Source organism: Telopea speciosissima, chromosome 10, assembly GCF_018873765.1.
Source record: "Telopea speciosissima isolate NSW1024214 ecotype Mountain lineage chromosome 10, Tspe_v1, whole genome shotgun sequence".
Classification (NCBI taxonomy): Eukaryota; Viridiplantae; Streptophyta; class Magnoliopsida; order Proteales; family Proteaceae; genus Telopea; species Telopea speciosissima.
Window position 1 is genome coordinate 14948686 of NC_057925.1, and position 27739 is coordinate 14976424.

Consider the following 27739-nt stretch of genomic DNA (forward strand, 5'->3'; position numbering starts at 1 on the left):
TTGACCCAAGAGCTTTCTCTGCACATCACTAAATGCTGTAGAAGCCGCTTCACTAATAAAGTATTGCCCTACTAGCCAACTGAACCAGCCTCTGAATGGTTATCAAAAACCCACTGGTTACACTCCCTCCATATCAACTAGCATGAGGAGTAAATACAGAAAATTATCCCTTTTTTATAGGGGGATGAATGGATGATCATCCTAGGTCACTCCTGCTATAAAAACAACAGTACCACATTTCACAGGAGCAAAATACGACTTAAGGAGCAAATGGCTAGCAGTTGTGTACAGGGATTGCAACAAATCAGAAACTATAGCAGGTAATGAGGGAAAACGAAGTAATAAAGAAAAGATTCTCTCAAGAAGTCCACCTTCAACTCTACCCTGCAAATGCTGATATTTCATTCATAACAACTAAGGAGAACATAACTATCGCCTTTTTTCGTAGACAACTTCTCATAACGGACTCCTTGTCAAACTAGGACAAAAAGGACTCAATATCCAGACCTCATAAACACATCAAAACACTAAATACTCCAAAAAAAGTCAAAAGCACTCACAAATGGAATTGGAAAGTATAAAATACCTCAACTTCACCCGCAATACATTCATGGGGGATACAATGATTCCCAAATGGACAACCAGAGTAACAATCTGCCTCAAGCATAGTTGTCACGGCGTCACGGCGATCCAAGTCGGTGGAGGGGTGTCACGTCGATATATCGACATGTCGCCCGCCATGGCGTTGCCATGGCGAGCATGTCGACCATGTTTTATTTTTTATTTTCTCTATTTTTAATGTGTTAATAGATGTATACTCAAGCCATGTTTTATTTTTTCTCTATTGTTTCTCAAGTTTTAAGAAGAAAATTCAGAAATCGAAGAAGAAATCGAAGAGGGAAAGAAGAAATCGAAAGAAATCGAAGAGGGAAAGAAGACAGGAAGAAGAAATCGAAGAGGGAAAGAAGACAGGAAGAAGAAATCGAAGAAGAAATCGAAAGAAATTGAAGAGGGAAAGAAGAAATCGAAGAGGGAAGAAGAAATCGAAGACAGGAAGAAGAAATCGAAGAGGGAAAGAGAGTCAGGAGGAAGAAATCAAAGAGGGTCGCCATGGCGTAGGTCGCCATGCAGCCCTCTCCAGCGCCAGGACGCCATGGCGACGCCATGACAACTATGGCCTCAAGCATCCCTCAATATTATCCCAATAAATGACTCTTAGCCAGGTTGAATGGCATTTTCTTCTAGTCTATTTTCCTTCCTGTATCTTCTTTTTTTATTCTTTCCTTTGCAAGGCCATATCTGCAAATGAAATTTTCTAAATCGCTTACAAAATTTTTAATTAATATATTTCTGTTGCCTACCAAGAAAAAAGAAGGAGGGGAAGAACAGGTGATCTCATCAGTCCCTTCTGTCCCTATCAATAGATTTCCTTATTGATAAAAATAAAAAATTAAAAAAAAAAAGCAGAAAGCAGAAAAAAGAGAATAGATGTTCTCCCAAATCAGCTCTTGGGAAGCGCTTAATAAGGTTGCATACATTATGACCCTCCCCAGACCTCGCAGTGGTGGGAGCCTCGTGCATTGGGTACGCCCTTTTTTTCGTGGGGTTCTTCTTCACCTCACAAATTTGAAAAAAAATTCTCAAAGCTGCTGTTCTGAAACTTTTTCTTCATTGCTGAAGATTTGTCTTGTGTTTGATCAAGGCTAACGGAATTGGTGTTTGATCCAATTGACACCTTGCGGTGGGAAGCTCGGGTGGTTCGAATTGGTTATTCTTTTCTCCATTGCTGCTACATTCAAGTTCTAGTTCAAGTTCTGGTTTCAAGGATTATTCTACATCAACAAAAATTTTGTTCAAGTTGTTCTTCATTACACAAGTAAGTCTGAACCAGTCACAAACCCTAACCATTCTCTTATTCTCCTCTAGACCACCCATAACCTGTCCAGCATAACTGAACCATCAGATTACCTCCAAATTGTGACGGAGTGCCCTTCTAATCCATTTGAAGACTCGATCCACACCTGGCCCTATTCTTCCCACTAAAACCCTAGAATCCCCACTGATCTCTTTTCCATAAAACCTAACGCTAACCCAACCAACCTTGCTGCCAATTCTGTTTAGCACCCCTAGACTGATTATTTGTTAACGAGACCTTCATTGGAAGACTCACCCTACTATCAACTAACCCTAACCCTACCATCAAACCCTAGACCTCACTAAAACCTAATCCTAAATTTGACTTTTCCATCAATTTAACCCTAACCGAAACTCCCTTTGAAGAACAGACCCTGATTTTGGCTTCTAGTTGAATTATATTCAATCTAGAACTACAGTACAGGGTTACATCTTCAAAAACGAAGTGAAAAAGAGGGTTCTAGACTTCCTTTTCTTTTTTTCTTCTTTCAATCAAGCATAAAAATCACACTACCACAAGGCAACATAGCTCGACTAGAGGGTAGGTGGGAGTCAATGCCAGGCCTTACGGATGACAGGACCATAGTTGTCATGGCGCCGCCATGGCGTCCTGGCGCTAGAGAAGGTTGCATGGCGACCTACGCCATGGCGTCCCTCTTTGATTTCTTCTTCCTGTCTCTCTTTCCCTCTTCGATTTCTTCTTCCTGTCTTCGATTTCTTCTTCCCTCTTTGATTTCTTCTTTCCCTCTTCGATTTCTTCTTTGATTTCTTCTTCGATTTCTTCTTTCCCTCTTTGATTTCTTCTTTCCCTCTTCGATTTCTTCTTCGATTTCTGAATTTTCTTCTTAAAACTTGAGAAACAATAGAGAAAAAATAAAACATGGCTTGAGTATACATCTATTAAAACATTAAAAATAGAGAAAATAAAAAATAAAACATGGTCGACATGCTCGCCATGGCAACGACATGCTCGCCATGGCAACGCCATGGCGGGCGACATGTCGATATATCGACGTGACACCCCTCCACCAACTTGGATCGCCGTGACGCCGTGACAACTATGGACAGGACACAGAATTTAAAGGTTAGATCCCATCTTAGATGTTGGAAACCAAGCCATCATATCACTAGCTAAAAGCGAAGACCAAATTGTTCAATTAAACTGAATCTAGGGAAAGGGCACAAACAAAAGAATAGTGGAAAGATTGTATAAACCTCATTGAGATAAAATGAAGAGAAAGTACAAAGCACAATTTATTCCAACAAAAACCCATGGTGCATTGAGAGAAGAATTAAAACATTGCAATTTCCATGACAAGGAATACCCCCAAGGATAACCCATAATTACTGTAAACTACACAACAATCAAATGAGTCAACCAACAATTGGGACGTACGCAAAAGATTGAGTCAAAGATGATAAGAACAAAATTACGATTCCAAAGAAATAATCCAGTTTGAACTTTGAAGGTCACTCTCAGTCAAAAAACTAGTGATAGAAACTAGTATGTAATTCAAGTAATGGAGTGAGAGAAGTATATATCCATCATCAGATATAATGGACCTAAATAGAGCTAAAAACTGATCGCCAGAGTAGCTACAGACCTCAAATCACTCACTCAATTAATACCCACATGACCCAATTACAAGTCAACAACCCTAAACAGGTAAAATGTCGAGGAAATTTACCAGTAGAAATAGCACAAAGAGTGCAACACAGTTCAAATTCAATTCAGGCAATCATATCATGAACCCATGAAAGCCAACAACAATTCAAATGTAAAAGAGAAAAGTTCATCTACATATCTCCACAAAACACCAAAAGGGTCCAAGAAAATCACGGTACCTGATAAGATAATCCAAGCGTCGACGAACGGCCTTGAATCCCAAAAGTGACTGTGAAGAGGGCACACGCAACAACGAACGCTTTTGTGACAGGAGAATTTTCTGAAAGAAGAAACAAAATCGAAATACCCATCAAAATTTCAGGTGAAGATGTAGAAGAAAAACAAAGATAGAGATCTGCAAAGATGGATTACTTTCCAATCCTTATATGTTTTGATCAAATTGGTAAAGAAGAAGATAAATACATACGAAAACCAGATGGGCCGCCGTTCATTTTCACGAGGTGAAGTAAGCGACGACCAACCCTCCCTCGCCTTTCTTCGTTTACTCTCTGGAGAATGCAGAGTAGAATACACAGGAAGAAATCTATTTTGGGGTCTTCTTTTTCTGTAAAGCTGTTTACTTTCCTATGTTTTTTGTTTATGTTTTTATTTATATTTTTATTTATTTTGATGGTAGCCTTTACAAGGGAAAGTAATTAGTTAAGGCTAATGTATGGATCTCTGTTTGTATTCTTCTGCTTGCCGTATCCCTTGTCACGTTCGGTGCTCTTTCCTTATAGGGAGTTTTTTTTTTTTTTTGGGTAATCTCCCTTGTAGGGTTATAGTTGTTGAGAAAGGAGTTTGTAGTCACATTTGACTATTCTTTAGTTCTGGACTCACCTTTTTAAGGGAAAATCACAACTCACACGTCGTATACTTTGCTTAAAGTAATAATAAACCCGAAGTTTCAAAACACACACTTGAGATCATTTTCTCTATTTTTCAAAAAATACAAAATTAATAGTTCGTTGGCAAATAAACGTTAAGTGATGGCGTGGGCTTTAAACTGGAAATGAAATGATTGTTTTACAATTTCACCCTATCCTTACCAAACCAAAGATTATCGTCTTTCTCAAACACGAAATCATCCCTTTCTCCATGTGAAGAAGAGGTGAACCAGTGATCCCTTGCCCAAGTAAACACAAAATCATCCTTGTCTCCATGTTTAAACTGGACAAATGGTGGCAGCGATCTATCATTTCATCCATTACATTTACTACTAAGCTTCTCCTTGCAAAAATCTAACCAGGCTAAGAAGATGGAATTGAAATTGTTGGACCAAAGGTCATTTAAGAACACTTTGATTTATGTCCTACCACTGATTACGACGTGCTCTGTCGATGGTATTGAGGATTTCTCTGATAATACCAACAAATGTATTGGGTCCAGAGAAGCAGCCGAGATATACTATAGCCCTGTTTTATGGGGTCGACCATCATTCAATTCAATCTCTTAAAAAAGTTACTCCATGAATCTTCTTAAGACCAGAATTTGAACCTTTGGTCTATTCTTACAAACTACCTTTCTGATCCTAGACCATCTCCTCATCCTCCAATTTACTTTGCCTTATGTTTTTTCTTCTTCCTATCCATCATCATCACCACCTACTTTCATCCTCATCTTCGCTGCTTCTGCTACTACCTTTGCACTTAATTTCACTCAAGATTGATGAAGAAAAGAGGGGTGTGTGCATTTAAGAGTGAGATGAAAGTTGTGGGTTTTGTAGGTGGGGTGTCCACAGCAGTTTTCCCAGATACCAATGGAGTGGAACCTAGTTTTGTTTTTGAGGAAGTGGTGTTCCACAGTGTTCGTTCCCATCTTTGAGGGAAAAAAAAATCCCCAATTTCTCCGTTCTGTCGAAAGGACGAGTAGGGATGCATGGGGGAGAGGTTGTTACGGAAGTGGGCAGGAGATAGCGGAGACTAGCAAGACGGTGGGGATTGTGTTGTGCAAGTCACAGGGAGGGTGTTGTAGAGGTGGGTTATGGGGTGATGGTCAATGCGGAAGAGGATGGGGGCGGTGGGCTGTTGGGAGTGGAATACGGTAGAAGAGGGGAGGGTGTAAGTACCACGGTCCTTGGATGGGGGGTTCCTCGGCCTTATAGTGACAGAATTGTCTTTAGTGAATAATGGCGTATTATTTCGATACATCTTCATAGGGATTGAGATCATGCTTCATAAAAAAATGGAGTTGCCACCTAAGATTCGGGTCTAGGACCCAATGGGTGTAACCCCATCCAAGGTTAGTGGAAAGAGATACGTGATTCCGTATGGTCTGGTCATAGATTATGGGTAAGTGGCCAGGTTACAAGCGTGAGAAGGTATTAGCACCCCGTCTCGCCCGGTTGAACCGGTCTTTCTACTAGATACATTATTTTGAAATTTCTCCCTTAATAATGCATACTATACCAACATATAAGGCTAAATTATGATGCATCAAACATGACAAAGAAATAAAAAAAGTCATTTACTATGTACACTAAAGTGAACTACTTTAATGATCTACATTGTGTCAAAAATGGTAAGAAGGAAATAAACAAATACCTGTCAAGAAATAAAATAAATAAAGGAAGATATACCAACACATGGGCCCAATTCATTCTCCAGATGAGTTGGGAGCCGGGACAGCCCGTGCGCGACCCAACAAACTACTTACTTGTTTAATATGAAATATGCAATGTCCCACGGCTCAAGTGGAGACAGATGATCGGCTTGCATCTCTCTTGTCGGACAGAGTAAGGACGATATGAGATGGGTTTCGTACTCAGACTTCGGACAGAGCAATAGTTGTATAAGGGATTCTCATTATCTATATATAGAGAATAACGATTGTAATGAAGGCTTATTCGTTAATTGTATGCAGACAGAATAACGGTTGGAAAAGGTAGTTAGTAGGATCACTTCTTAGGCGGGATAATCGAAGGATCTATCCATCGCCATTGCCAGAGTGACTCCCTACTCTCGGAAAAGACAAACTGGGGAAAAATTACCCTTTCTTCCCCTTTTTGGGGTAATCGAAGGATCTACCTGTGGCTTAGGAGAATCCTCACTCAAAAGTTATCTCAAAGAGGGAAAATGGGCGGACAACGAGGCTGGGACCCTCTCCCAACTCTATCTCTTAATCTATTTGGGGGAGAGGGACCCTCCTATTTATAGGGTACCCTATAAAATGCGGCACCGTGTGGGGTCCTCCACGGCATCGTGGAAGCCTTCCGCGGTGCTGTGAAAAAAACTCCACGACGTCGTGGATGACATCACAAGGCTGACATCTGTCCATTTTTGTGGTGTCGTGGTAACCTCACACGGCGCCACGCTTAAGGCATGACACCGCCCACGTGATTTTGGGCTCCCCATAGACCGTCGTGGTCTGGGAAGGTGAGTAGTACCTCCTTCAGCATTTTGTAAAATAATCTTATAAGTCATTTTTAGGGATGTCAAGGTGATTTGGCTTAGATGTAGGGACAAGAGTCCTTCTTAAGAGAGATACCGATGTTTGTTCGTATCCTGTTGTCATCATCGTCGTGGGGGGTGACAAAATTCAGTGTCTACAGAGGGTACCAGGGGCAATGTAGGGTTTTAAAATACCAGGGGAGAAGGAAAGGAGGAAGAGTAAAATAGTCATTTCATGTCCAATTTAAAGCCCACATCATCACTTAACATTTACTTCTGAATGGACTGTTAATTTTCTATTTTTTTGAAAAATAGAGGGTGTGTACAAGTGCATTTTTTGAAACTTCGGGTTTATTATTATTTTAGGCAAAGTATAGGGGATATACGCATATCTTAGATTGCATGTTTGAGCACAAAGCACTTATCGGTGAGGTCGGCGACCCTTTTGGGTATAATGGCAGTACTAATCTTGATCATACTAAAGTGGTGGAGGATCTCTAATCAGGCACGGACGAATGATGCCTAAGAGCCCTACTTTTCTCAACTCAACATAAAATGCAGTCATGGTCATCCCTAGATCAGTAAACTATCACCTTTTTCTATAAATCAACTAGGGTGGTAGGTCTTGCTACACTATGGGGGGAATCGACATTGAACCTTGTGCTACTGTCTGCCCTGTAGGTAGTGGAGGTGTTGCAGAATATGAGACAGTGGGCTTACTTGCTTTCAAAAAAATTGCCTTTAAATTACAACTTGCATCGCCCTGTCCTTAGTTTATGCCTAGCTTTTTGGTGGGAACGACCCCGACTACTCCTTGGGGAGGTTTGGTCATATCCTTAATCCACTTTGTTTGAGGTTCTCCCATTGGCCTCCTAGTATCGAGGACAAGCTAATACTGGACTGGGCCAGGGCCAACTGAAGAAGTTGAGCCCTTACATGCCCTATTTCTACCCTTTCAACTTATAACTGCTTTACTTGTTTCTCTACTGAGACTTCTTGACACTCATCCACTATTGGGTCCATATTTCTATTGCAAGATAATTGTTACTCTGAACTCTGTTCTATATAGCTAGGAGGGGAAATATAAGGGTTGGTCTACAAGCTCTGGCTTAAACTAGACTATTTAAATGGGAATGGGACGGAGCTTACACTGGTTAACCAAGTTGTATGACGAGCACACGCAAGTAACAAGTACTCTATTTGGTGCGGACTTGTACCCTAACATAGCAAAACAAATTGCAATCAAAACCCGAGGGATGGTCTCTCACACAAGATGTTTCCATAGATGAACATAGATCCGAGAAAAAGAATGTACAATGGTAGGGTATATAAACAAAAGATTTACAATAAAGGGTTTAGTTTGCGACAACATGCTTTAACCAAGTTTTGCCTTCAGCTTGATGATTGACAATGGAGTAGCAACCCTATCTTGTATACCCTTTTAGGAGGAAATGTAAATAGCTGAGCATGAGTGCTGAGCATGAGTATTGCCGAGGTAGGCCTCCCTTTGTACCATGGAAAGCAATGCTTTGCTTAATTAAGACATGTTCACATATTCCTTTTTAAAATGTACACAAGGGGGTCACACTATGGACACCTCATTAGTAGCAACACTAGTTTAACCGACAATTGTGACGTGAGCATCAATCAAGGTGGATCAAGTAAGAACAAACCTCACAACTGGTTTCACTTTGACACAATCATCAGGAACCATGCAATGAACTTGGTTTATCCTTGATATCGACACAAAAGTGTCGAACCTCTACCAGGTTGAGACGTATTCTGCATCGAACTAGTTGTGTGCTATAACCTTACAATACCAATTATAAAGTTTGGGAGTATGAACCAACATCTAATGTAGCTATAAACATTAATATCTTAATGTTAAAAATAAATCGTGTTTGTGTCTTGGTGGATGACATATTGCATTAGGTATAACTAATTAATGAGAGTTCTAACTTAAGTCTTAAATAATTTATAAGGTTAATTTGTAGTTGTAGACACCTCATTTTGTCTTTCCCCTAGAGGTTTCTCGTAACAATGATGAGCGGCCTCCAAAGCCTAGAGCCGGTGTATCTATGGATGTAGCGTCAGTGTACACTGCCTGAATCCGTTTACCAATCATCAATTCCCCTTATCGGAGCCCAAATCAGAACCTCCAAGCCCTCCAAGAACCCCTGAAAAGGCTAGCCTTGACCTAGACCCTTGGAACCAACCTGGCCCAAACAGCCCATTTCATGTCTATTGACACCAAAGCCTAGGTCGACACTCAAAGGCCCCGAATCGACATCGAGCCATCTTATTTGACTGTCTAACAATGCATTCCTACTATCTAACTTAACTTGACATTTCGAAAATAACCATCGACAGTCAAATACCACCCCTCGATGTTGAGTGTTGTTCATCAACAACCACTCGATGTTGACCTTACCCCTCTTCGATGTCAACTCGACCCCAGTTCACTGTCGAATCTGTGTAAATTTGAGAAACCAAAACTTACCATTTTTTACTTCGATCTCGATTCCTTTCGCGATCAAACTCGAATTTGGCAACTTGAATCTCAATCTTGACTCCCTTAAGCCCTAAGAAACGTTCCCTAAGGCAACTAAACACATGCTACCCTCCCATTGGTCATAGCCTTGACTTTACACCCACCATCCCCTTCTTTGGATGATTCGGATCAACCCCAACATCTCTACACGAATTTGGAAGTGTACACACCCCTCTACATCTATAAATACACCCCCTCTCATGTTGAAGAGGGTTACTTGGTGATTCCTTGGTTCCTAGTGCATTGAGATAGTCCTTACATGCACTTCACATGAACCATACTTGACCCCTATTCAAGAGCTTTGAGTTCTAGCCTTTGGCCCCTCACTTGGCCTTAGTCTATTGCCCCTCCTACCTCTTGAGTGCCACCATCCAACTTGAAACTTCAAGATCAAAGCCTCAAGATATCCACCCAGTGATCTCAGCTTGACGATGAAGTACTGCTTGCGAAGAGATAAGAGAAGCTCCCACAAGCGGCGAAACTTACTCTGCGTACACATCTCCTGAGTTACAAAAGGGAAACCTCCCCACCTTCGTTTTATTCATCATCAATCTATATAGGTTCCTTCATACTTGTGCATTTTATTTATTTACGTGATTTTCTTTAGTATATCTCATTTTACTTCTCTTGAAGAGTGTGACCCCATTTTTTAGATGGCGGTCACACCCCTTCTTCTTCATCCCCTTTCATATTTACTTATCTTTTTCTTATGATGTTGTATGTTACTTCCATGCATACATATCTCCATGATCCTCATCCCCCGTAGTCTAAGACTCCCTCATGCAAAACATCTACATTAATCTCTTTACATGCCTTGCATATGCTCCCATTGTCTTCTTTAATTCACAAACCGCTCCATGTATTTAATTACCATCCTTGTTTTCGCATGCTCATTGTCTTACCCAACTTAGTTTAGAGTCACCCATGTTTGGGTCTTATAGGTTTTAAGTCCTTTTCTTTATTTTCATGTATACTAACCCCTACTATACAGCCAAGCTTCCAGATATGTTTCCTTCTCTTTTCTTATATCTTATTAGTTTTACTTGGACTTTACATTCCACCTGAAAGTATATTATGACCTTACTGTGCCTAGCAAGAGAAAGACCGGCAAGTCCGCGGATTTGGGTGCTTAATACCTTCCCCGGACCGTAACTTGACTCGTACCCGGACCAATGGACCATTTGTCCCCAACAGGGTGTTTTATAAGAATCATTACATTAGAATCTTGGGTCCTAGACCCTCCTCTAGGTGACGACTTTTCACATTCACTTTCACGCACCTCTCTCTCCCATCTCTCTAAAGAAGGGGTACGAAATGGAGGATACGTGGCGATCCCCTGCAGTGTCCCATTTTTTGTCCTCATAGTGGCATACCCTAGTTGTAATGACCCCGATCTCAACAGACCTGGCCACGCCCATGTAGCCAGACCTAGCCAAGACCACAAAGGGAATTCTCTCGTATAACCTCATATTGGCAACAAAGGTCGGGCCGTGACAATGCACAACCAACTAAGCATAAGCATAAGTCTTAAAGAAATACCATAATTCGATTGTTCCATAAGTAAAAAATCAAAGTTCAATGAGTTCATACTTGGATGGATCAAATGGTACTACTGAAAAGTAAATCAGATTCTAATTTCACAGTACCGATAATTGTAAAATATTTACAATTTGATATCTATTTAAATAATTTATATGAGTATAAGAGCATATTGTTTCTTGATTACATCATCTTTCCCATGATTATACTATAAACATATACAAAAGGATGACCCATTGATCACAATTACTTGACAAATATCTACATATCACATGTTCCTTCAAAATAATGAAAACAAAATATCATCATGCATCCTCAGTTCTGACAACTCCTTTGCCCTTGTCATTCTTTCCATCATTTTTCATAGAAAAATTGGGCAATAGAGGGATGAGCTTAAAAGCCTAGTGAGCATTACCATAATAACCATGCTAAACATTCATTTCATAATCATATGCATTTCATCACTCACACACTCTATGGTTCTTTCTTTAATACGATAGTCTGATACATAGAATTGATTCAATTTCATCATTTGTAAAGGTATGAGACTTTGCCATTTGGCACGACCCTGACTTGCCTGACCATCTCATCTCAAGCCCACAAGGGATGAGGCATTCCACCTAAAGGTAAAGAATTATTCCTTTCATTAAGTCTCATCTCAAGCCCACTAGGGACGAGGCATTCCTCTGGCTAGGTGGAGCATCCTACCCAAAAATAGGGCATCTCTAGTGTTTTCGTGAGGCTTTCGATTGGTCTAACTAAGCACCCTACTACTAGAGTGCGATACATTCCTTTGAGCCTCACCCAACATACCACCCCTGTTGGGATGGGTTACAAATTGTCATAAGATTCATTTCATTTATGCATTTCGTGGCATTTCATTTCATTTAGTATGATAAGATATACAATCATGCATTTGTCATGCCAATTCATCAATATCATAGCAATGCATTCATACCATATAGTACATCGTATTATTCCATTATATTTCATGTCATACAACAGTCATCTACATTCATATACCATAACCATCGATTAATACAGTCCCACTCACCTTCAAGTTTTGCTTATCCAACAGTCCTAAAAAATACTTCAACAAAAAGAGATTCCTGCATAGGGGTAAAATTATCCATTCAGATGGGATTCTACAAGATATCACGGTCTACAAGCAATCCCCAAACATCCCTCGATCAAAACAATAAAAAAAATCATCTTTTGGGGTCTTCAAGTCAATGCAACCAGTCAACCACAATCAGATCGACCCTACCGATCGATCTCCAATCTTCCGGTAGATAAGTCTCAGTAGCTCCAATTTTTACAGGGTTGGTTCCAGTAGCCTCCTGATTAAAGTTCAATTGACCAACCATTCATTCAATAATTTTCGGTTGACCGCTAGCCAAAAATCCCCTGCTGAAGATAGAGCAGAGTTCCAATTGGGTCTAGGGGTTCACCATGAGGACTTTTTCCCATGCCAAGCTCAATAATGCTACAAAGTTAATTCTCAAAATAGAGCTTCAATCAATACTTTAAATCAACAACACAATAATCAAACTACAGAGTTACAAGGAGCTCACCTTGAATTTCTCAACCCTAACTTGAAAGGGTTTCAAACCTAGTTCTTGATTCAGCTCTTCTTCAATCTCTTTTCAAAATCCTCTATGGACTCCTGAACTTATGAATTCGGTACATGGATTCCAGAAACCATTTATTTTGGAAATGAAGCTTCTTCTTTTGGGCTTCCTTTTCTTAGCAGCAAATTCCTTTATCTACCCACTGTCGCTTTACTTATAGTCATTATCACCACCATTGTCATCTTTGCTCAAGTGAAGATACTTGATTGCAACAAAGTGTCTCATTCCTCCACAATTAAAACATTTAAATGGGAGTTTTCCTTTATATTTTCCTCTGCCTCTAGTCAGCTTTCTTATAAAATTTGCAGCTCCTTTATCATTACTGTTGTCTTTCTCATTTGATTTTTCTTTGATTTATAATTTTTCGAGGCATTTAAAGTTGCCTCCTTGTCCATAGATTTGCCTTTTCTCTTGCCTATTCCCATATTATAAATAATGAATGTTCCATGAACCTCATCCAATGTGATGGTGTCCAAGTCTTTGGCCTCCTCAATGGTTGAGACCCTTACATCAAATCTAAAGATTAGAGATCGAAGGATTTTCTGATATATATCTGAGTCAATCAGAGCATGACCTAGTCCTTTGATGGAGTTCAGTACTTCTTTGACTTAGAGCATGTAACTCTCAATATCGGTTTCATATTGTTTTATTTCAATAAAGCTTAAGGGTTGCCCCGGGTCCTAGATAATATTTAGGTTTTTTTTTAAATATCTTCATCCTCTGTCATTTTTAAGCTCTCAAAGTAAGCTCTGTGAATATGAAGCTTGGATTTCTTGATTTTTGCATCTCCTTCATGAATAGCCTTCAACTTGCCCCATATTTGCTTTATAGAAGTGCATTCCATCACTTTTACCAACCCACTTTTTACATTAGGACTTTAGAGGGCATTCATTGCCTCGAAATTGTACTCATACTTTTTCTTTTTTTTTATCATCTAAAAGAGCAATACCAGCCAAGTTAAACTCTGCCTGAACTGATGCTAACATGTCATATCCAAGGAATTTTTATCTCCTCCAACTCCCTCCAATCCCTCACATGGGAGTGAAATGACCACTTACCCACTACCTTGGGAAGTGTGTCCAGGCAGTGGGTAAGCAGTCATTTCAGCTCCCATGTGAGGGATTAGAGGGGAATTGGAGGGTATCAGAATTGGAGGTGATAATGGTCCATATCCAAGGGACCAAATATGTTTCAATCTTGTTCTTCCAAAACATATAGTCAGTGCTACCAAAAAAAGGTGGCTTTCGTGATGAAGATCCTTCTCTTGAAGCCATTACTATTCAAAGGATCTCTCTGTTGGTTTGAAACCAAAGGCGCAACGAAAATGGATCATAGAACATTGCTTTTGTATTCGAATTCGGACAAATATAGTCAACCAAAAATTACACGAAAAATCTTTGGTTACCTTAGAGCCGCAAGTGAAGCTCCTCCTCCAAGTAATAGCTCTTCCACACTGATGCAATAGATGGATTGACTTGATCAACGTCTTATTGTCGACAATCGTCCGTAAAACAAAGTAGAGCACCAATCACCAATTTCTTGGGTTTCTCAACATCCTCACATACACACTCACACCTCAAGAGAAGAGAAGAGAAGAGAAGAAAAGAAAACTTGAGAGAGAGAGAGAGAGAGAGAGGAAAGACCCCAAAATCATGGAGTGCTCTCTCCCTCTCTTTTATATTTTTGTTGCTTGGCCAAGTACACTTTCCTAAATTCATACTTGCCAATTTTTCTCTTTCTCAAGTGTGGTTTCCAAAAATCAAAGTGTTGCTAAATTGGTGAAACTCTCTACTTTCTAATTTTGTGCAACACTTTTACTTCCATAATGGGAAGAGGTAGAATCTTAAAGGGATTGCTATCTCTTTAATTATGGTCAACCATATAATCTAATTATATTTTATTTATTGTCATAAACAAAAAGATAATTAATCAATTTAATATTCCCAAATATTGTCATGCAAATTAAACTCTTTAATTTTTATAGAAGACCTTCCACTAATCTAATATCTCATAATGAGCTATAGGGTATTTAATTAAATACTGCTAACCCCCAACCCATTGTATAAGTCCATTTCAGAGATTCTGTGATAGTGATCGGACGCCCGAAAAATATTTTAAATAAATTTAAATACATAAATAATTATTTTTTATATTGCAAAATAATTTTGTAAACAATTTACAAAAATGACACTGATACCAGATTTCTGTCTGATCCATCATAGACTTTCTCTCTCCTTGATATTCCCGAATTAACAGCAGTGGATTCCATGTTGAGCATCTCTTTCATTAACAATGTGTGATCACGTGTCCAACGCCAATATATAGTTTGTAGGACGACAACCATTGGCTTACCAAAACAAGTGACCCAGCACTGCAACGAATGGGATCTCTCAGGTCAAATGTCAACCGATGGGTATTAATCTCGTTCTCAAACAAGTGGTAGTAGAACATGCAAGATTCTTACCAGATTCTTTCTATACACACACAGTATGTGTACCCACATTTATGCACCAAAAACTCATTTTTGGTAACATACAATGTGACGACCATATGAACAAGATGTCCGGTCCTATCCCTAGCCGAGAATCGTTTTGAGTGAAAACCCATGGAACAACTTACAAGCCCAATAAAGATATATGTCATGCGTAAAAAGAAATAAATATTTTATTATTAAATTGGGTTTGATGGACACATATCCAACTCTTAACTATTGATCAAACCGTCCCCAAGCCCGATGCTATGATACCAATTGATGAACTTGGCTTAACACTAAGAGAAGATGAATCAATGTTTTTTAAAATTTATTTTCTAATTGCTCAAACATATTACAAATTGCCTACTCAAATTGCTTGACTGCTAATTGTAATTTTCTACATCCTGTGCAATTTACCACATGGTCGTGTAGTATACCCACTTCTCACTCATAAGCAAATAAACATAAACAATCCTATGGCGGACCCCAGTTGTACACACCCATCCTACAATAGATAACACTTTAATAGATGCACAAATAATAATACCCACAATATTGGAATTTTACGTGGTTCAACCACAAGCTTACGTCCACGGAGCAATGCCCAACACTCAACTTAATGATTCAAGAGCACCCATTGCAAGGGGGCACCCATTTGATAGCCAAATGTAATGATGAAAAATAGAAATGGGCTTATAGACAATGCCCCAAATACAAGCATGAGTTGGTACAGACTATTATTTAAGCACCTAGTTTACCAAACACAAAACTAAGTTACAAGACTAAAATCTGATATGCAAGTAATGAATAATAAAAGCCAAAGATAAAATAAGCTTACTACAATCAAAACTCAATCTCTAGAGAGTCAATAAACTTCAATCAATGCCTTTGATGTGAACTTGATGCAACCAATATGACATCCCCAAATTGAAACCCGACCTTTTTTCCCCCCACTTTTCTACTCCCTAATGCAAACCCAACTCGAATATCATCACAAAGCACTCAACAACTAATCTTCTTAAGGGGCCTTTCCACTCTCTTTTCTTCTTTTCTTTTCCCAAAACCCACTTTTGTTTCTGGTCCGTGCAATGGAAAATACTTCAAAAATAGCTTAAAAATGCTATGTAGGGCTTCAAAACATGGGTCGAACAAGAACCCTCAATTTGGAATCTTTCGCTTTAGGCCTTCTACTACTTTGCGCACCAATAAGAAAATGGTAATATCTCACTCGTATGATGTCATAATGTTATCATGGTGTCATTGGAAAGAAGACATTAATATTACAACTTTTATGTTATAAGATTTTAAAGATTCAAAATAGACGGTGACTCAAAATGCCAATGAAATTTCTGTATGTATTACAACAATTTGGAAATTCTACATAACAGATAATGTTCAAGTCATATCTCCCTCATATGAATTATGACTCCCAAAGCTAATCGGAAGATGATTTGAAGGGCTACAGTCCTTGAGTTTTGAGCCAGCATTTGGCCACAATGTTTGAGAATATGTAGGGGGGGACTTTAGCAGCCGAAAACACCATCGTTTTATTATGGGCAGGCTGTACTGCCGTGCGCCCAGCTTTGCCCCACAAACAAGGCGGGTGGAAAGTACTGCCTTGCCCCCACTCTGGCAGGGGCAAGGCGGTACTTTCCGCTGCCTTGTTTGTGGGGTAAAACTGGGCGCACGGCAGTACTGCCCGCCCTGGAAGTAGAGGAGTCGGATCCTTTATTATGCTGTTGCTTCTCTTCCACAAAGAGGAGATTCAATTCCAAGAGAAATAATTGCTTTTTAGGGACGAGGGAGTGAGGAACTGGGAAGACAAGGCCAAGTTGAGCGATTTTTCCGTCATTCATTCAGATTTTGTCTGGTGAAGCTGTAAGGTAGAGATCCAATACATCAACGATCAATCATGATCAAGGTTGGTCCATTCCGAACTGAATTGGCCAATTCCGACGATTAGGAAGTTATGGGTTCATAAAGGCTCCAGTAATATTGGATAGTATTGACCCCAACCCTCTGTATTAAGAATTGGTATTAGAATTGACAATGCTGATCCGGATTATGGTCGATTTGGATCGATGAATCTGGATAGATTTCTAAGGTTAGGTAGGGTTTAAAAGAATGGAATTGGGACACAGGATTGCAGGCGCTGGGGAGACGGAAAGGCAGGGAGGGAGCAAGTGTTGGGTAGGGGACATGAGGTTTAGCCTGTAGCAGGGGTGGGGGTAGGGTTGCAGGGAAAGTGGGGGTGGTGAGAGAAGAAATAATGAGCAAGGAATGAGTGAGTTGAAGAAGATGATGTGGGTCTCACTATTTTTTTTTTTTTTGTGATATTTAGAAATAAAAAATAAAAAAAATGTAAAAGCAATTTGAATTGGTTTGATTTAAATCATTTTCTTTTGAACTAGTTAGTAATTTGAATATTTAAAACCATGAGAAGGAGAGGTAAGAGTCTAAATGTTGGGGAGTATAGAAACAAAGTTTAAGGTAGAAGAGTATTAATAAATATATGCCAAGTGTAGGGAAGTGATAATAAATGCCTCTTTTTAATATCTTAAATTTGATTCGACTTACAGTTGATCCAAGTATTTACAAGTTGTCCTGCCAGGGGTTCCCCATGACCCACCTTTACATGGCCAAAAGTGGTGGATGTTGCTGAATTCTTAATCTATCTCTGGTGTTTGTGCTCATGTTCAATCAGGAGATGTTTTAGAGTGCAGGGAATGTTCACGTACGTGAACGATTCAAAGCCATTTAGATGGAATCCATTCTATAGGAATGTTCCATCTGAACGGCTGTGAATCATTCACGTACGTGAACATTCACCTGCCTCGATGTTTTAGAGGGTCTGTGTAATCATTTTATGAACCTTATAATGAATTTGAGGTTTCTTTTAATAAAAAAAAAAAATCTTTGGAACAGCTCTAAGGGCAATGTTTCAATCCTAAATATATTCTATTTGATTGACTAAAATTTAATTTAGTAATTGTACCAGAAAATATAAATAAGAAACAAGTGATGATTTCTTTCTTCAGAGAGTTTCAATTTTTAAACTTTAGACTTAATAGCCACATCCACTGCTGATAATTGATAAAACACTGAAGCTCACTCCCATTAATTTTTCCTTTTTTGTGAAAGCTCAATCCAACTGATAATAGAACATAGAACACAGAGTGCTTTACATTAAATAACCAACCATATATGTACATGCATTTCGCCGCCGCGGGGGGGGGGGGGGGAGACAGTAGCGAAGCCTCTCTCATTATGGTGATGACCTGATAAACAACTAGATCTTGGTTTTAAGGCTTCTCATATTTCATTTACAATCCAAACCTAGTACTGGTTGTATGCTTTAGATGTCACTAAAAATTAATCATTATATTGTTCTCTCCACCAAGGATCAAATTGCCAGCATCTTGTGGTAGCAGTGAGCAACGAGAATATTGAGGGATCGATGTCCAATTCAAACCATAGCTCGTTGATCCTTCCATCATGACAGTTTCCTTGCTTAAGTTTACTGATACATCAGAAGAAAGATCAGCTGTGTCACAGTCCAGCTTATCAAACATGAGCTTCTCAATGGTCCAATCAATGGTGTTAGTTTGATAGTCTGTAGCATTCACACTTTGGAACCTGAAAACAAGTTCAAATGAGCGATTATGAAATGGCAAAGACTGGAAAATAGAAGCTTATGTCTACAAAATGACAAGAAACAAAAACATTTGGATTTGAATGTCAGAAATGAAATCCCATATGATTGTCAGCTACAATTCATTTCCTGTTAAATGACTCTGGAACAAATATTAATACAAAGAAGTCTAGGAAAAACTAAGAGAGAATGCTTGGATCAAGGTATTCATGCACCCACCTCCAGTTCCATCCAAACTGGTCAGAGAAAGAAGGGTTATTACCCAGTGCTGGGCTGGCCTATGCAAGTCCTAACCTTTGGCATTTTTGCGCAAAGTGTCCGCCCACAAGACTCAAACGTGGGCATTTGCCCTGGCAGCCGTACCTTTTACCCTTGCTCTAAGCAAGAAACATAACAAATAAAAGGAGACCACAGTTTAGAGGTTCCATTAAGAAGTTCCTACGGACCAAAACTGAACCACTTTTTGGCCTTATTATTTTGTATTTCTTTTGACAATTCCAGACATTTTTCTCCTTTTTATTTGATATGTAAAAAGAAAGTGATTTCTGCTGAAAAAAGTAATTTGGGTAAGTACTAAGGATTTCAATAGAAAGAATGTAATTTATTGGGAAGTAAATTATCATCAAATCAGGTTACTATTTCATCAAAGAGGTCACCTATGTGGGAACAGTCAACTGGACCACTCAATGTATGAAACTATGAATATCGGCCACGTGAAAAGAGTTACAAGACATGTAGGTATAATGGAAAACAGAAGTTTAACCTAGTATTGCTTCTCCCTCAATTGGATAATTAACAACTATTTGAAAATATGTAGGGGGGAAATTTTCTTGAAATAATTGAAGGGTTAGACTGGTCGCTTAAGTAGAATGCAGATATCCTTTTGCCCAAATCCCTCTGGATCAGGGAACAGTAACTCATCTTCATGGATGCTAACAGGAAAAGCCAAGAAACTTTGGTATAAAACGAAGCTCCAAGGTTTGAACTGGTCAATATCTTTTCGCCCTATGAGGATACAAGGAATATTAAAGGTCTTTGGACCAAGGAAAACTAAAGTTACATAATGTCCTTGGACACCTCTAAACTCTAGAGAGAGGCATGGGTTGTGGATTCTAAATTGATCTCTTGCCAAAAGTGCTATCATTAGGTATTCTTCATATGGAGATACAGATAGTGATGGTAATGTGGGGGTTTAAATGGTGCTCACCCGACATGGTTGGGATATAGCATGAACCTATCGGATAAGTCAGGTATGGTACATGAAAACTCTGGGTACCCACTTCACTCGGTAGGTTCAGGCTGTCCAGCCTATTAACCATAAAAAATTGGTGAGCCTCATGGACGTTCATGGTGCAGGTTAAGTTTCAGGTTGAACAATATCTAAGAGGGTCAGGTATGTGATTAGTGAAACCTCCCTGAACCTGCCTCATTGTCATCCCTCATGGATGGGTTCCGGGCTAGTCTGAGCTTTGGTCTATTCACATGCATTTTTTTCTGGTCCTAGTCCTGCTTCCAGATTGAGTCCCTGTTATCATACATCTATAGTCATTCTCTTTCTTGGATAAAATCTTCTTGTTAGCAATCTAAAGAAAATCCTGTGACTACAGTACCTGGATGTTCTGTAAGGAACTGGTGACAAAGAGTGTTTTTCCATGGTAATCTCTCCACTTCGAGTCTGACTTACTACATGTGGTTGTTCCGAGCTCTTGGCAAGGCGGTACAGGGCATCTCGAAAGCAAAGACGTGTTCTCTTGGTCAACTGTTCAAAACAAAACAAAGGATCATTTGATTTAAAAAGGACGTACCAGTGCACGAGGCTCCCACCACTGCGGGATCTGGGGGGGGGGGGTGTCAATGTACGCAGCCTTACCCCTGGCTTTCTCAGAGAAGCTGTTTCCAGACTCGAACCCGTGACCACTTGGTCACAATGGAGCAACCTTAATGTATAAAATTAATAATAACAGAATTGTTAAAGTTTTCAGGATTCCTACTTTAACCTGTGCCATAGCCAATTCAAGCTCCTGCAACACAGATTCTTCTAAAGATCTCCCGGCATTCAAATGTCCCTCTCCTTTGTAAGGGCTGCTTAGTTCAGCTGGGATCAATCCTGGTACAGCTGGTTCCTAGGAGGTACAAGCATTACCGAGATTAAGGGACTTTGTTATCTAAAATATGGTGGTAAGAAGAAATTTAATGGAATATACATGAAAACAAGAAAGTATATGACATATTATTTGTACAGATGAATCAAAAATAGAATTAGAATCCTCAGTAGCTTTCTTTCAAAAAATCACTTTCCATTAGAAAGGAATTAGATGTCTCCAACCAAATGAGAAGTAATTTTGAAGAAAAAAAAAGAACAAACAAAATATTTGTGGGTCAGACATCTTACTGTTTTTTCCACTAAAGCTGCCAAGGACCCAACACAAAACTCAGGAATCCTAATCATAATTAGTTTTACTGTTAGTCTCATTATGAAAAACCAAGCCACCTTCATTGTGATTCCAGAGAAGTAATATGCTCCTTCTATGACACCCGCTAAGACATGCAGTAGGTCTTTTGTGACATTGGAAGAACTATTTTCATATTTTCTTCATTTACGTGCTTAGGTAGCATTACAGTGCTGCACCAACTTATTGATGAATTGAAAATCTGACCTTTTTCATTGAGCAATCTTCCATTTTTCCTGAATCGGCTGGCATGAAATTTGGCATATTTTCCACTCTGTCCCAGTCTGCTGATGAAGGAAAGCAGTGTGTTAATCTATTAAGATTCTTTGAGCTGTTTGTAGTAGATGTGTCCACTGAGATACTTTGTGAATCCACTATCATGCCTGTCAAGATATTTTTCGACGGCATTGCGCTGCAGTCAGACACAGGATACATGCTAACAGATCTGTATGGATTTTCCATGCCAGGTGGAGTTTCTTCAAGTAATGATCTTCTGCAACCAGAGAACAATTTGAAGACTGAGAAGCAAGACGGGCCCATTCAATTGAGACAGAAAAAATAAAAATAAAAAACAGTAGTACATCTATGACAGATAACAAGTTAAAGCATCATAGTGAGCTACATAATATCCTACAGGCATTAAATCAAGTATCATAAGAACTCCAGAGGTAATGCTTGTACAAGAAAATGTCATCTGTTTGATGATCTATCCCGCCAATGCCATCAAGCTGGTAATCTGGCCGATTGTCTAAATGTCTGGTCCCATCCAGAGAAGCTTCTGGATTCATTCGGCTGCGATCAACAAAGGAAAACCCTTCACACCAACTTGACTCAGTGGATGATTCTCCAGGAATGGAGGTTTCAGCCTCAAATTCATTAGGGGAGCCTTTCCCATTAAAGTTAAGTTCTTCGCTCTTCAAATTTGTTGCACCAATGCAGTACTCGTTTGGGGACCCAAAACTTTCTGAAATAGCTACTCCCCATGGCAAACAATATTCTTGTGATGGATATCTAAGTGATGGTTTTTGACGTTTTGAAACACCAAAACTATCAGCTTCTAGTCCAACATAGCCGTCCATGTTATCTACCTGAAAAGAAAATAATCAAAGAGATGCCATTACCATACTAATTTCATTTTCAGCCCAAACAATACCCTGCTAGAGTTAGAGCATTCAACACTAGCCAAGACTAGAAACAAATGTATTTTTGATGTACAATGTAAAACAAAACATATCTACATATGAAACAAATACATAAACATAATTAAAAAGATCAACACATTACACAAGTACTCGAAATCATTCCACCCCCCCCCCCAAAGGAAAATCATGGTAGAGAAATTACAGAGAGAGAGAGAGAGAGAGAGAACCAATCCTCAGTCAATAGTGAATATCAGATCAAGAATATAACAGAACCACTTAAGCCAGTCTCTACAAATATTTGCCCGTATAAGTTAGTAAACAACTCCAATTTCTTGCTCCTATCCAATAATCAAACCAAGGAAACCTAATGGCAAAAAGACAATTTTATATACGGAATTCCATATCCCTCAAACCCCTGCAACCATACCACTGCAACAGAATTCCAGTATCATCCTTATTGATCACTAGTCCCCAAACAAACTCCAAGAATCACTTCAACTGAACATAGATTTCAAACTAAAGCTGTAAACGGAAAGAACAAATAGGTAAAAAAAGAGCTCCCTAATCTTCAAACAAAAAGACAATGAGAACTAAAGTCCTCAGGAGTTTTCCAAGAACAAACAAATATAGAGTAAAATGCTCTGCAAATCTTAAAAATGGTGAATACTCATCTCTTACTTCTTTTTTTTTTACTTTGCAGGTTAAATGTAGATCTGATTTGATAGAAAGTCGATAAACAACAAAACTTTGATACATTCAATGCTTGAAGAAAACCCAGTTCTCGATTCCCAGTAAGAAAATGGTTGAAGCTAACAAATCCCAAATCTTAAAAATGGTGAATACCCATCTCTTAAATTTTTACTTTGCAGCTTAAATATAGACCCAATCTGATAGAAAGTCGATAAAGAACAAACCTTTGATACATTCACTGCTTGAAGAAAACCCAGTTCTTGATACCCAGTAAGAAAATGGTTGAAGCTAAGAAATCCAAAATCACAGTGAAGAAAGAGCTATTAAATTTCTTGAGCAGTAAGGTTTCAAAGTTGAAGCAGAGATGCTTTGGATTTGAAGGGCCTCGCTGTTGTGTGTAGTTTGTATGTAAGAAGAAGAGTGACTGAGACACAACTTTCTCTTTGTATAAGAAATGCCTTTATAAGGTGGTTTCTGTGTTTGTGGCTGAGAAGTCGTGAGTTGGAAATTGGATTTCGTGGCTGAGAGCCCTCCATCTCAATCTCTCTTCACATATTCGTTCACGTGGCATCAATTTTACTCGCAAGCCGCCGGGGGTGTCCAGTTGTATTGGATAAAGTTTTGCTGCTACCCGGTTGCAGCAACATTCCTGCTACCCGGGCCTGCAGCCAAAGAAATGGAATAATCACTTCCTCTTTAGTATACAAATACCTTTTTAGATCATTTTAGATATCATTTCTTTAGCGGTAAGCCCGGGTAGTAGGAATGTTCTTAGAACATGTCTAACAGCAAAATTTCGTCAACTTGTATGAACCTCTCGCCTCAACCCGTAGTTTAGTTGTAAAGGGGATTCTTATGTTTCTTATTTTTTTTAGGGCAAGAGATCTTTACTTGGTCATATAGTCTCTACATAAGCGTCTGAGCCAATGGATGAGAATGTCTGGGTATCTACTTAGGGGAAAGAGACATCATTTCATGGTGCCCTATGAGAGGGCGTAGGAAACACCACCAAGTAGAGATTTTTTCCCTTTTTTTTAATATAAGAAGTGAGACAACTCCATCAAACTTTCTCCCTTTGCAACTTATCGGCCTTCCCTCACTAACACTGTACCTAACAATTCCACCCCTACCCCATTTGTAATACCGCCCCATCCCCTGGACGATAGAAACATCGCTTCAACTTCCCCATCCTATCCTCCACATCTGCGACACGAGGACAACTGCCTCCACCTCCCAGACAAACAAAAAAACTAGAGATTAATGGGAGAGAGAGACTCTAGTGGTAAGCAAGCAACCATTCCTTGTCATTGATGAGACCGGATTGTGTCCTTATACAAGTATCGTCCAAGCCCTCTAGGACTCACATGGAATCAACCCATGAGGGCCTTAGACTTGAACTGTACTTGCACAAAGACACAATCCACGCTCTAACATTGTGACATGTCGGCTAACCATCGTATGCGGAGAATAATTACTCTCCACACACACGCAGTTGATCCAGGGATCTAGATCTTCTACTGTCGAGCTGCTCGGTAGGACCGTACTACCCAGACACGGTGTTACCCACAAAGACTGTCTTACCCCCCACTCGGGCAAGATGTTTGGATAGAGATAAGGCAGACATTACGCCAGCACAGTGTCTGGACAGCACGATCTTGGCAGTAGAAGATCCAAACTCCCAATCCAGACTCTACAATTTGTGGTTCTCATTCTCACTTGGAGTCCTTGTCGGCAGTTTACTGTACACTCTCAGTCAAAAAAAGAAAAAACGAAAAAGAAAAACTACTTCACATGATGTCTTGTCATTAAGATGCTATTACTGAAATGCCCCTGATATTTTAACTAATGACATGTGAAAAGTGGCGTACTGAGAGAGGTCTACGCGTCATAGTTTTTGCAGCCACAATTTCTTTAATTGACTGCGCCTATTAGGTGTTTCTATGTGACACGTGGCAAGCATGCCCAACAGATCAAACTTTGGTACTTGTTGGTGGACGTATGATTCTCGTGATGATGAAGACGTATCAAGAAATTGAGAGCCACAAACAATGTGGACTATTATTATATTCAAAAATTAAATAAAGATGTTAGGTTAGACTGTGGGTCCCATGAAGTATTAGCAGTTCGATTGGAATCTTTTTCTTTGAGGATGTTTCCTGTGTGATTCATTTGTAATTATTATTATCGAAGATTCCATTAATCCAAGTCTGAGAAATTTCTCCTGGTTATATGGCCGAGGAAATCTAGTATTGTAAGTACTAGAGGACAGGGGAATGTCACTATCAAAGAAGCGTCTCTTAGACATTTAAAAAAAACGAAAAAGAAAAACAAAGAATGTTAAATGATTGTTTATGCAGAGCCGTAATGCGTTTCTCTTGTAAATGGGGCTTGAGGAAAGTTCCAAGCACAGTTGCATGGTCAATTCTGATCAGGCATCTCTGTGGACCCCACCTCCCTCTCTCTTATCATACACAAACATGGGTGGTCCCTATCTGGGCAGGGTGTTCAGGTAGGGGATAGGGTGATCATTTTGTTCTTGTTTGTGTCTGATAGGAAGGTTGTAAGTGGGGCAGGTCGTAGGAGAGGAGCCGAATGCTATGTGGGAACTGGGAAGTAACCACTTGTTTGTTTATGTGTATGTGAGAGATAACCACTCTCAACAATATCATAAGTAGCACCCATACCTATAATTAAATCAATTAAGGTTAACAACTTGACATAGAAAATAGAAGAAACTATAAACTTAAAATTCAAAGATTGCAAGGAAAACATAGATTTACAAAAGAATACGAGAGTCGTTAACGGCTCCAAAGAAGCCAAAGAAAGGAGTGGTTTCATCTCTGTTGAAAGTTGAAGACATTTGCTGAAATCTGAAGAAAGTTTAATCCAAATTTTAAACTAAGACACTGTCACACTAATTGAAGCTTCTGAAGAAACATGGCTCAGTCGTTATTTGGGATCCAGGCAAGACGAGGAGAAGAAAGAAACATTGGTTCTGGCAGTCGCATGTATCGGCTTGGTTTTGTCCTGAATAGGGGTGTCAATGGGTCGGGTTGGGCCGGGCCTGCCTAAACCCTGACCCTGACCTTGACCCAACCCTGGTAGGGCCAAGAAACCCTCAACCCTGATCCGACCTTGCCAAGGTTTTCCCTAACCCGGCCTGGCCCAACCCGACCCTGATAGGGTCGGATAGGGTCGGGTTGGCCCTGATTGACCCTGTCTTGACCCTGATTGATATATATAAGAAAATATATCTAAAAAACACTTGAAAATTTCTTTAATTAAAGATGAAGAATAAGAGGGGAAGGAGAGAGGGAGAGAGGGACTTATAAATTTAAATAAAAATAATTCACAAGCAAGACTGCAAGCTTATCTCAAGTACCTCAATTACATTTTCCTCAAGAACTCAAATTATTGAACACATGAGATAAAAAGAACAAAGCTGGCAAAAGAATAAACATTAAAAATTCAAAAATCCTAAGAGCTTAATTTATATATTGCAAGAGGCTTTAATTTTTTATCAATAGCCAATACAACAAATGCAATATTTTGACTTGAATTTAAGGGAGAGAACTATCTACCCACCATAAACAGAAGAACATATACTATTGGTTCTGTCTATGATATTCATTTATAGAATAAAGTTCCAACTTTCAATGGGTTGAAGATTTATAAGAACAGTAGCAGGATTGTAAATGAACAGAAACTAATAGTGTATTTGGGTAGGCAAGAGTGAAAAGATAAAGAAGGGAATGTAACTAATGTGAAGGGTCACACTAGGAACAAAGCAAAATAATAGACTAAGTAGAGAATAAGGAATAACGGGCAAGGGTATTAAGGAAAATAAAACAAATAGGGGTTTGAATTAGACTCACGATTGAAGTCTTCTTCAACCTCAGGCTAACAGAACCAGGCGGAACAGGGCTTCAATCTTCTTGAGTGATAGATCTCTCTCATCTGGAGGTCTTTTGTTCTGAAATTTTGAGAGTAGCAACCACACCCCAAGGCCTCTCAATCCTCAATAGCATAAGCAACCAATAGGAATAAACGCAAGTAGCAGCTGGGTAAAAGAAGAAGGAAATCAGTGGAGGGAGGAGTGCACGCAAGGCTCATGGCAACCATCGGTTAACCCAAAAAAAATTTCATTCCAAAACTCTCAAATCTGAGTATTGGTGGATTACAATGGTATTTAAAAAAAAATAATTGAATACTCTTACTCTAAAACTGAAACAAGAAACCCTAATTAAAACATAAATAGAATTAGACTCTACTATGGACTCAACTAAACAAACTTCGGCTCAAACTCTGCTTCTTATCCAACGCCTATCTGCATCATTGTACCTTCATGTTGTACTCCCTAGTATTCTACTAGAGTACTCGCGACTCTCCTCTCTCTCTCTCTCTGTCGAAATCCATGAACAAACATTGTTGGAAGCAAGCCAACAGAAGATGAACGTAAGAACTCGACGTAGGTAAGCAGCTTCCTTGATCTTCACTGAAGCTTGATAGCAGGGAAGGAGGAAGATGGAGGCACGATTGTCGAGCGGTGGCTTTTCGGATCTGGATAAGTGAAAAAATGAAAAGGGATTTAGATTTTAGGGTTTACTATTGGCTTTTTGTTTTTTCCTTTATAATATATACA

The 27739-nt window shown here is 39.3% G+C and overlaps 2 protein-coding genes across 6 annotated transcripts in view; both read right to left on the minus strand.

Moving 5' to 3' along the window:
- LOC122642413 (rhomboid-like protein 20) overlaps positions 1-25549 on the minus strand; it is a 55316-nt gene extending 29767 nt beyond the window's left edge. The window contains exons 1-4 of one of the 2 annotated variants that reach the window (XM_043835870.1): positions 25544-25549; positions 24316-24317; positions 4008-4063; positions 3760-3860 (exon numbers count right to left, since the gene is read on the minus strand). In XM_043835870.1, coding sequence (XP_043691805.1) covers positions 3760-3860; positions 4008-4032 — 126 coding nt within the window. In that variant the 5' untranslated portion in view covers positions 4033-4063; positions 24316-24317; positions 25544-25549. Of the gene's footprint in view, positions 1-3759; positions 3861-4007; positions 4138-24315; positions 24318-25543 lie in introns of those variants that run through there. The other variant, XM_043835869.1, reaches the window with a different exon arrangement.
- Positions 18446-23433, minus strand: LOC122642411 (protein LNK3-like). Of its 4 annotated transcripts, none has more exons than XM_043835867.1 (6): positions 23322-23433; positions 21947-22353; positions 21473-21758; positions 20813-20938; positions 20426-20574; positions 18446-18799 (listed from the first exon to the last, which is right to left on the minus strand). In XM_043835867.1, the coding sequence occupies exons 2-6, from the start codon at positions 22342-22344 to the stop codon at positions 18529-18531; spliced, it is 1230 nt and encodes a 409-aa protein (XP_043691802.1). In that variant the 5' UTR covers positions 22345-22353; positions 23322-23433; the 3' UTR covers positions 18446-18528. The 4 variants fall into 4 exon arrangements, with proteins under 4 accessions (XP_043691802.1, XP_043691800.1, XP_043691801.1 ...); XM_043835865.1 differs by having other exon boundaries at positions 20807-20938; positions 23322-23432; XM_043835866.1 differs by lacking the exon at positions 23322-23433 and adding an exon at positions 23149-23235 and having other exon boundaries at positions 20807-20938; positions 21947-22349.
- Positions 25550-27739: the final 2190 nt, after the last annotated feature.

Excerpts from the sequence above, each read along its gene's own strand:
- LOC122642411 (XM_043835865.1), bottom strand. The coding sequence starts at position 22,344 with ATGGACGGCTATGTTGGACTAGAAGCTGATAGTTTTGGTGTTTCAAAA. Across the intron at positions 21,759-21,946 it reads CAAACAGATGACATTTTCTT|AAGATCATTACTTGAAGAAA; the intron begins GTACAAGCATTA and ends CTCTGGTTGCAG. Across the intron at positions 20,575-20,806 it reads TGGCTATGGCACAGGTTAAA|TTGACCAAGAGAACACGTCT; the intron begins GTAGGAATCCTG and ends TGTTTTGAACAG.